Source organism: Priapulus caudatus, unplaced genomic scaffold, assembly GCF_000485595.1.
Source record: "Priapulus caudatus unplaced genomic scaffold, Priapulus_caudatus-5.0.1 Scaffold235, whole genome shotgun sequence".
Taxonomy (NCBI): domain Eukaryota; kingdom Metazoa; phylum Priapulida; class Priapulimorpha; order Priapulimorphida; family Priapulidae; genus Priapulus; species Priapulus caudatus.
The window spans coordinates 341,078-351,093 of NW_014577296.1; the positions used below are offsets into that span (position 1 = coordinate 341,078).

A 10,016-nucleotide genomic window follows, 5' to 3' on the forward strand; every position below is an offset into this window, starting at 1 on the left:
CACCCACCTGCGGGTACCGTAGCCAAACTGAATAGCTTCTACGGTGACGCGTTTGCTACAGGAATTCCACGAGGCACAGCGGAGAAGCCTCCTGCTCAGTTCAATCGACGCACCTCCTCCGTGATAATCAACCCGTCGGATTGCGGCGGATTCGTCGAGGCGGTGCCCGTAGACAGGTGCGTGTCGGACCGACTAGAGTTGATTCTCTGCCAGTGCGTTGCAACGAGACTCATCTTCACGAGTCCGTCAGTTGTTGTCGGCCCATGCGCCTCTGCTAACGCTGCCGGCACACGTATTCAGCGAGCGGGCGATGGCCGGCGGGGCCCGAGGCTGGGTGTGCGATGGCAGTGAGTGAGGATGCGCCTGGTCGGGCGTCCTGTCTGGGCTTCGGGGATCGAGACGGCAGTGGCAGTGATATTCAGTCTTCGCCGGTCGTGCGAGTCAAGAGGTGAGGGGGGAACGGGCGCCCGCCGTTCGGCCTCGCGTCGAATCTAGAGACTGTCGTCACCGGGCGCGGGACGGCCGGTCGCTACGAGGTCGAGCGTGCCGAGTTGCGTTCTATGCCGCGCGCAGTCTGGCTAAGCAATGTCGGTTGCGCGCGATGATAATGCGGACTACATTACGGGTTGGGGCTGCTGCGGCCTGCGGACTGGGCGGCTGTAGGATGTTAGGGGTAGGGGTAGCAGCCGGACCCGAAGGGCCGGAGAGAGAGTATGAGGGTGAATGCGGGTGGGAGGCCGACCAGCGGAGGCGGGGATGCACGGGGGTGCTTGGTACGGTTTGGGTCGTGGGCGGGGGGGGGCTTGGGTCGTGAGCGGGGGGGCTTGGGTCGTGTGTGGTGCGGCTTGGGTGCGCGGTGGGACAGCACACCTCTGTAGCTGGTAGCAATCGTAGAGCTGTGACGCGAGAACACTGTCGTTCCGTATCAACTCGTTAAACAGCGCATCGGTGAGTGTCGTGGCGTCGTCGTGACGACTGAGCGGCGTCACTGTCGCGCAGTCCTTACCCACGTCCGGCGGCGCCCCCTGACACTGCCAACCTTCGTCGCCGAACCGATATATCTTCAGACGGCTGTCATGCGCAGACGGCTGCGACAAGAGAGCCTTGGGAACGTTCGGATCACGTGCGGTCTCTGGGAAAGTCGAAACAGGGTTGACACTCGCTGCTAACGGCACATCGCCGAAAGGTTTCGGAGATTCACACGGCTGAGGACGTGAGGTATATATTTGTAAGATCTCGTTATGTGCCAGACGTCGTTTTCGGCGCTCCTTTAGCTCAGTAAGCTCATGTGACACATCTCCCGAGGAACGTCGCTTTCGCGCAAACTTTGTTTTTCGCCAGCGATTGCCTGCGCTAGCAACAATTTGCTTTTTCCTAGCAACGACTGGATCCTTCCTAGCACGTACTTGCTTCTTCCAAGAAACGATTGGATTCTTCCTAGCAACAACTGGATTTCGTTTTGCTCTGACCCGCTTCTTTTTAGGAGTGCACGGGGATTGTTCAGTGACTGCTGAAGTGGAAGGACCTGATGCTACACCAGTCACGTTCTTCTGCCATTCTTCTGATAGACGTTCAAGTACAACAACCGGTTGGTTGGCAGACGGTTTTTTTGTGGGTCCACGACGCGGGTGTTTGATTGATGGTGTTACGCGCTTTACAGTTACAGCTTGTTGGCTGGCAAGGAGCTTTATTAGAGGCTCGAGTAGAACAGTCGGCTGATTGATCGTTAGCTTCAACAATGCAAGGTTCGAGGGCTTTTCCGCCTCAAGTTCTGTGTCTGCACACAGTGGCTCCACGATATCAATAGATCGACGACGCTTCGACGACGGTGAGGTATGTGAGGTAAATACTGTTGGTGTGGCACCCTTCACCACCTTGAAGCTACCGCTGGGCGTTCGCCTCACGTATTTCTTCTCAAAATGGGCGCTGCAGATCACCAAATATAATCTCTTTCCAGTCTCGAGATCGCTGAGCGCCTGCTTGTAGACGTACTTCTTTAGGATGGGCCAACGTTCGAATCGGTTTGAGTCGACGACGAACAATCCTATCTCTCGGCTACCGTCCGTGTGCAAGTGTTCCATACAGTTGACCACAGCACACCGCTTCTTCATAACAGTCACGAGACGTCACGAGTCCACATCCAACCTGACGTAAGACAAGTGAATCAATTAGCAACTAGTCAAGCAAAAAAGAACAGCAAATCTACTGGAATTGGCACCCGCAATTCTGCGAAACACGTATCATGGCTGTACGGCGAGACCTTAGCCTATGCCTGGTGATATGCTTCAATTCGATCTAGACTCTATTCTAAGCTAAGATTGGGTTATAATACCTCGACTTGTTTTATAATTAATAATAAGAATAATATTGACAGAGGTGATAATTTCACCTATTTTATGTCACCCACATGGCATAATACCAAGAGCTAATACCTAGAGGCTTGAGTGTACAACGGGAAAACGAGGAAATAGTGCTATTTTAATAATATTCTACTTTAACGGCAAGTCTAGAATAAGTGCATTGTATTGCATTAAGAAACATTCTTTCCTCTCTAAAATAAGACCAACCGCTTGTCTCTACGACACTCCTAGGCTGAGATATTTGATCGTAATCATGCTTCCTAGATGCCTCTATGCCGCCTGCTGGCCAAGAAGTTCCCCCACCAAACCGCGCTGTATGAGATTTGGCTTTTTGGCTATCGTTTTCCGTCACACCGCTTGGAGCGCTGATAATTGACGTCACACGCCCAAATTTGGTACTCTTACTACACCACAGTAACTGAGCAGCGTTGTAGAGAATTAATTTATAAAACATGGTCAGCGCAATCAGTACCTCATTAACCGTGCTAGGAAAGAAAGAGATAAAGGCCTAGGGCATAAATCATCACTGAGCCTTATACTCACTTCAGCTAACCGTTATCAGTAATTAACCTATGAAATGTGGAGATACTGGTGATATATCAGCTTGAACCCATCTATGAATTTTTAGTGTACGAGGCTTGGATCTAGCGATACCACGGTTTATATTTCAGTGTCAGCAGCAAGTACGATGATGTAACTTCTGATGTAATGGCTGTTAGGCACACCGTACATACTTTATACGCCATATTTTTCGCGTGTACAGATATTTTCGCGAATTCAGACTTAACGGACAATTTCGCAAGTGCCAAAGTGGTTCATTTCGCGGCCGGTGAATTATGAACTATTCGGTATTATTCACCATGAATTATTCGCATGTTGTTATTTTTGCAGTCGGGGACGTGTTCGCGAAAATTAAACCACCGCAAAATATACAGCTTATACAGTAGACTGTACCAGCGAAAAAAATACACGGGAGCGGCGAGCGATTTCGCTCCCGTCAGCTTTCAAAGCGCTCTGGTAACAACAATTACGAGAGCGAAAATTTTGGAAGATACGAGAAAAAATCGCTCCCGTGCCGCCGGCAGCGTTAGAAATTAGTTCCGACCCCGGAGGCCCAGCCCACCAAGTTTTTATTCGGGCATTAACAATAAGTTTTTATATCGCAGGGGTTAATTATCGTGGGGAGTGAGGGCACGACCAGTGACACCAGACATGCACGTAACCAAAGCTGCTAACTGAATTCGTCACTGATTTGTAGAAAGTGAACTATTTTTATTCAGTTAGATATCTAGAAGCAATGTAAACTGTATAAACTTAAAGATTCTAGGCACTTGTAACTTTGCGGATGTGCGGCAGCATTGATCTATGCATGGGGGTACCCTGGACTGCGGAGGAGAAAAACGAAAGTAAAACCTTACCCAGAAGCTCCCGGCATTCCTAGAGATTTCAGTACAAGTCTTTTTTAACATACTCAAAGTAACTAAAAACTCTCTCTGAAGTTCTGAACTTGCTCAGTCGATGTAAAAATAAAGTTGAAAGATGAAAAGAAATGAAGTAAAAAAAAGAAACTGGAAAATAACCATACTATCATTACCATGATTATAATTCTTGATTTCCTGTCTTTGTCATGTTACCTGACTATGTGTACTGTGTAGTGCATGTCTGTCTGTGTGAATGAAATTGAATAAGAATATGATTGGTTTCTTAGTCGAGTGAAATGAGATAAAAAAAATGTGATCGAATGTAATTTGTTGACGATTTCTTAACACTGATAGTCTCATACTGGTGAATGCTGATGAATGATATTAATTAGAGTCAGTGCATCAAAATTATGAAAATTTTAACAAAATCATGCTATGAAAAAGTAGCTCTGGCCAAGCCTAAAATAGCTCCCGTAAAAAAAATTACGAGAGCTCTTTTTTTCCTACAAAATCAAAAAAGAGCTCTCGTAAAAAAAAGAGTAATTTTTAGGCTGGACTGTACCGTGTATGTACTACACGCATTAACCTAGGCAGCAGCAGTGTGTTAGCCAGAGACCCATATATAGTCGTCTTTTGGACGGCCTACTCTTGGATGAGACGGATGAAATTTGATAGAGACGGCATGAGGGCGGCCCAATTTCATATATTATACAACTTGTATAACGGACAACAGTGCTTATAGTTATAGGAATATAAAATCATATCAGTTTCCTGTCTTTTTGGCATTTCAGTAAAACTCATTACAAAGTTACGACATTATAAAGTTGATCAAATTCAAATAGACAGAACAACACTGCGGATTGGAGTAGAAAATGTGCCGATTAGCTTATAATTAAATAGAGCTTCGATTATAATTAGAATTTGTATTTATAAGGGACTTACCTTACTTATAATACAATGTTGATAAAATTAATCAATCTGAAAACATTCCAGAAACGTTCCCAATTACAATAGACTAGGTCTTCAGGCACCGCAGGGGCTACGCGGATAGAGCTAACACCAAACGTAAACACAACAAGACCAAACCAATGAGTTTCGGCCCCCTGTCCTTGTTTACCCAGTCTCCAGTCACAAAGCTACTAATGATAACAGATTAACAGATAAGCGGTGACGCCCCTCGAAAGCCACCGATGATAACCAAAACGCCTTCCATTCGTAAACTCGTCTGTAAATATCCAGGGCTTGAAACTAACCTAAAATGTTCCCTAGCCAGCAGGGCTAGTGACCTGTAAAATCTACTAGCCCTTAAAAATATCTCCCAGCCCTTACTTTTCTGAAGTGCCGCGCTGAAGCTACGCAGTGAGCAAAATTTTGCCATTTGCGGGGAGGTGTGGGGGGGGGGGGGGGAGGGTGGATGTGGGTTTTGATTTTAGACGCTCCGAGATACATTCTGCCAAATTCCTTGACTTTGGCTAAAAATGTTAGATTCAGGCTTAGATTCAGTCTTAATAATATATATATACCACTATATATAACAAGGCTGCGTGCGACACTTCCGAAGCGGGTGGCCCGGTGTGCCCGGGGCCACCACAAACTTGATGTCCGGGCCGGGCAAACAGTCTAGTCCACCAAAAAAAATTTCCACAAGTTTAACAAAATTTTTTGGTGCCCAGATCAGGCCACTGAAAATGTTCGTCAAAAGTGTCTATGTGATAAAAATAATTATGTTTCTCACCGTCCCTGCCTTGTATTCTGCATTCAAAAGGAGAGCGAGCACTTCGCGGGAGCGACCGGTTGCAACACGTAGACGCACGTGCAGCATTCTACTCTAACCGTCGACGGGCATACACGGGCGCACAGGATTTTTGATTCCGTTCCTCAACTTATGCGGGCTGCAACCAAGCCACTGTTTGGTTAGACTGGTATCCGGCCTCACGCTCTGCTAGACAATTGCTTACAGCCGGCTCGTGCAAACGAACAGTCGGTCCGCCCGAACGCCGACAGTCCAGCCCAGAGGTCATCAAAATCTGAGCGGGCGCATTATTTTGCTAAGCTGCCCGAGCAATACATTTGATACATTCGTATCAAGCGAGCGTCTACCAAACAATGCGTCTAGACAATGACGCCTGTCTGCAGTGTACGTGTTGGAGCGTAATATGGTACAACTGAACGCGAGCGATGCCACTGCCAGTTGTCGAAGGCAAACAATGTGTCATTACATAAAAAATGATGAAAGTGTTCTTCTCCTTTTTTCGTCTCGATGGTAGTTATTGTGTTCAAAAATTTTAAAAATGTACCGGGACACACTGCATGCCCCGGGAAGCGGTCGGTACGGGACGACCGGCGGGAACCACATGGGTCCGCAAAATACGGGACATCTGGTCACCGTCCTTCCTTCCCCTGATGTGCTAGCCATAGGCTGCATCCTGGTGCTCACCTGTTTCGGGATGCCCGACAGCGGAACTGCCAGGGTTCCGAAAGCGTTCGCGTAGACATACTGAATCTATCATGAAGACTGATTCAGTCATTTGTATCCGAAGCGTACACCTAGTTAGTGCTTTGTGAAGTTTATTTATATGCATTTTCGTCTGTCTCATTTAGCAGCAACGAAAATATTGAACTAGTCTTAGAGCAGGAGCTGGCTTTTTCCTTTTTAAATGCCATGCGTACCGCCAGGCTTACTTTTGTTTTATATAATTAGGCCTTCTAATCTCCATCTTATTAAAACTTGCAAATATTTTATTTTTTCAACGCATGTTTTCAAAGCCTGCCAAGAGCATTTTAACTTTCATCGAACGATAAATGTATAAATGTTTTATTTTAACATGAAAAGCAATGTGTTGTTTGTTTTTATTACAGTTAGCTTTGTTTTTATATATTTGCATGGCTCTGCTGACTTTGATCTTCTGAACAGTCTGACCTGATGCGATAGCATGTGCACGCGCGTGTTTAGATAAGATAATTGAGTGAAAGTAGAAAAATGGTATGCAAGATTCCTGGTGAAAATTTTGATGCCCGTTGGAATGGATAATTGCCAAATAGTATGCCTCAATCATCATATGTCAGTGTGTGCATTGTGTGGGGGTTTTGGTTTAACCAGCGACTTGTGCAAGTGCACAGAACGAGACGCGCAAATTTAGCAAAAATATACAATACAGAGTTGAAGAAGAAGAGATTTATAATGTTTTTTCTTTGTTTTTTTTTGCGGCTGCGCACCAGGATTTTCCCATGTTTCGGGCCCAGCCCACAAAAATTGAAAACATCAATGATTTTGGATGGGCCGCGATGGCGGCCGACTGAAAAAAAAGTTAAGTGTCGAGGCCTGTGATATATATAAATATAGTATAATATATATATATGACTATATTATAAATATATAGTATATTATAGTATAAATATATATACTAAATAATATATAATATATTATATAATACTATTAATCAAAAGAGCTAATAAATACCTAGTGCTACACGGAAAATCAAGTGCCTATTTTACGGCAATATTATTCTACTTTGTATGCGGTTCTAGACTAAGTTCATGGTATTGCGTTAAGCAGCATTCTTTGCTCTCTAAAATCAGACCAACCGCTTGTCTCTACGATACTCCTAGGCCGAGATATTGGCCTCCCACAGGCCTCAGTAGAATAATATTGCCGTGAAATAGTACTATTTTCACGTTTTTCCGTTGTACACTCTAGGTGTTTATTAGCTCTTGATATATATACATATATATACATCAGTATTATTTATAAGAGCAGAATAATTCCTTATAGTAACGATTAGAACTATTAGTCAGTCTACGGAAATATGAAAGTTCATGTTTAATTTGAACCGTTTAATTTGTGACTATCTCTACTACTCTAGTAATTCTCTACTACAAGTACAGAGTTTCTTAGTAATAGTAGTTATAGTACAAGTACAGTATAGAGTTATAAGTTGAGTTATCCTGTTTGTGTTAGTTTGAGATTTGTAGAGTTGTATTGGTTAGTTGACTGAATATAAGCCACATAGAAGCGTGTTATGCTAGTGTTAGGATGCATCCTAAGTTCATGAACATCGTATTATAAAACGGTTAGAATACCAGTTACAAGAATGTAGGTTTAAAGAATGTTAGTTATTGTTACAGCTGGCCACATTAGCACATTTGTATATGCCACACATTGCGAAAACGAATTGTGGTCAGTGCTTAGGCCTAAATATCCATGAACCGGGTGGCCTGTAGGAGGCATGAATGATTACGATCCAATAATATCTCAGCCTAGGGGTGTTCTAAAGACAAGCGGTTGGTCTTATTTTAGAAAGGAAGGAATGCTTCTTAATGCATGCAATATACCATATGAGCATACGACTATGAGCAATATATGTATATAATATATTGAAGCATGAACTTATTCTAGAAATGTTGTTAAAGAAGAATGATATTAGTATTATCGTAAAATAGCACTATTTCCCCGTTTTCCCGTTGTACAATCTAGGTATTAACTATTGAATAACGTACCTCTTGATACTAAACCAATAAATTGTGCCATACTCCCATAGTAATTTATAAAATCTGACGCTATTGTATGCACTTGAACACTTCTATGCTGCTACGCACAGAACGGTGCAAAATTATAAAAACTTCTTGGCCTAGAGCACAATCAGTGTTTGCGATTGTATAATTATTTGTGATGTCTGGTGTCTATTAGTGTGCGTTTTCGTGCTGTTTTCCCTGCTCACCAATTGTAAGACGTGGATAGTCGAGTCCGTACATAGGGGCAGCCATGTTGGGTGGGTTAGCCACCCCCTCTAGCGGCGGAGAGTGGCGCGGGAGGATATAGATCTACGCAAAGTTCATCAAGTATCTATACATACGAATAAATAATACATACAAGAGCGTATACAGCATACTAATACTAATACAGCTACTTGATACATATACATACACCACTAATACGTCCAATTTAGCATTTAGCATGCATTACGTCCAATTTAAAAATGCAAATTTTGCAGAACATCGTTTCATGTGACCATGTGTTCATGTGATTATTAGAAGATAATGGTGGTGATCCGGTACACTGCACATAGAGCTATAATTATCCGATGAAGCATCCGCCTTTATATCCACCCCGTCTTTAACGTAATTATGGTTCATGTACATACAACGTGCATCGTGCACGTTCAAGCTCTTCACAAAGTTTCGTGTACACAAGGAGGTGCGTGCGTGCGTACGTTGCGTGTGTGCAGGTGTAATTGACACCGTGGCGTGATTGACGGCCATATATCAAACACTGTTCGTCAGGGTAGCACGCGACTCTCAGTCTGCTCGTTCCTGTCATACAGATTTAATTAAGATCGAGTCACTGACCTTGAATTGAGTTTGCACTGGTCTTGCATTAACCTTGCATTGACCTTGCTTTGAGCTTGCTTTGACCTTGCATTGACCTGGCAGTGAGCTTGCATTAGCCTTGCACTGATATTGAATTGAGCTTGCATTGACCGTGTATTGACCTTGCATTAACCTTGCATTGACCTTGCATTGACCTTGCATTGACCTTGCATTAACCTTGCATTGAGCTTGCATTGAGCTTGCATTGACCTTGCATTGAGTTTGCATTGAGCTTGCATTGACCTTGCATTAACATTGCATTGAGCTTGCATTGACGTTGCATTTACCTGGCATTGACCTTGCATTGACTTTGCATTGACCTTGCATTAACCTTTCATTGACCTTTCATTGACCTTGCATTGAACTTGTATTAACCTTGCATTAACCCCTTGTATGGAGCTTGCATTAAACTTACGATATAAATACATGGAAAGCTGGAATCTAGCTGTTCGCAGTCATCGAGCAAGGATGGAAAGTCTACGCGGAAAGAGCGATGGAGAAGCCTGGGATCACCCGTGATTTACCGAGCCTGGGGTTTCAACGCGTATGGCGTATATGCACGTGTTGCGATAGCGAATTTACGCGAATGAATCCAGTGATCCTCTCGTTTCTTTTGTTACTGAATAATCATGGTGCAGTGAGAGTTGAGGGGATCGCAACATTACCGACGCCTCAAAGCCTGCTATCCGAGTGTTTGTGGGAATCCATCTAACTATATGATTAACAGGTTAGATATATCATTAACGGGTTGGTCTGATTAATTATAGCGTCAAACGGCAAGTGCGTATTGTTAGTGAAGTCCGCTAAGTTTGTGGGACGCTTATCCTGCATTTTAGAAAATTGTATTTATAGAAAATCAAATGTCACC

At 43.9% G+C, this 10,016-nt stretch overlaps 1 protein-coding gene across 1 annotated transcript; it reads right to left on the reverse strand.

The window, feature by feature from the left end:
- Window positions 1-614: 614 nt before the first annotated feature.
- LOC106807803 lies at window positions 615-8,551 on the reverse strand. The gene is made up of 2 exons (XM_014810256.1): window positions 8,532-8,551; window positions 615-2,145 (listed from the first exon to the last, which is right to left on the reverse strand). Exon 2 carries the CDS (start codon window positions 2,109-2,111, stop codon window positions 615-617), a length of 1,497 nt encoding a protein of 498 aa, XP_014665742.1. The 5' UTR covers window positions 2,112-2,145; window positions 8,532-8,551.
- Between the last annotated feature and the right edge of the window lie 1,465 nt (window positions 8,552-10,016).

Excerpts from the sequence above, each read along its gene's own strand:
- LOC106807803 (XM_014810256.1), bottom strand. The coding sequence starts at position 2,111 with ATGAAGAAGCGGTGTGCTGTGGTCAACTGTATGGAACACTTGCACACG.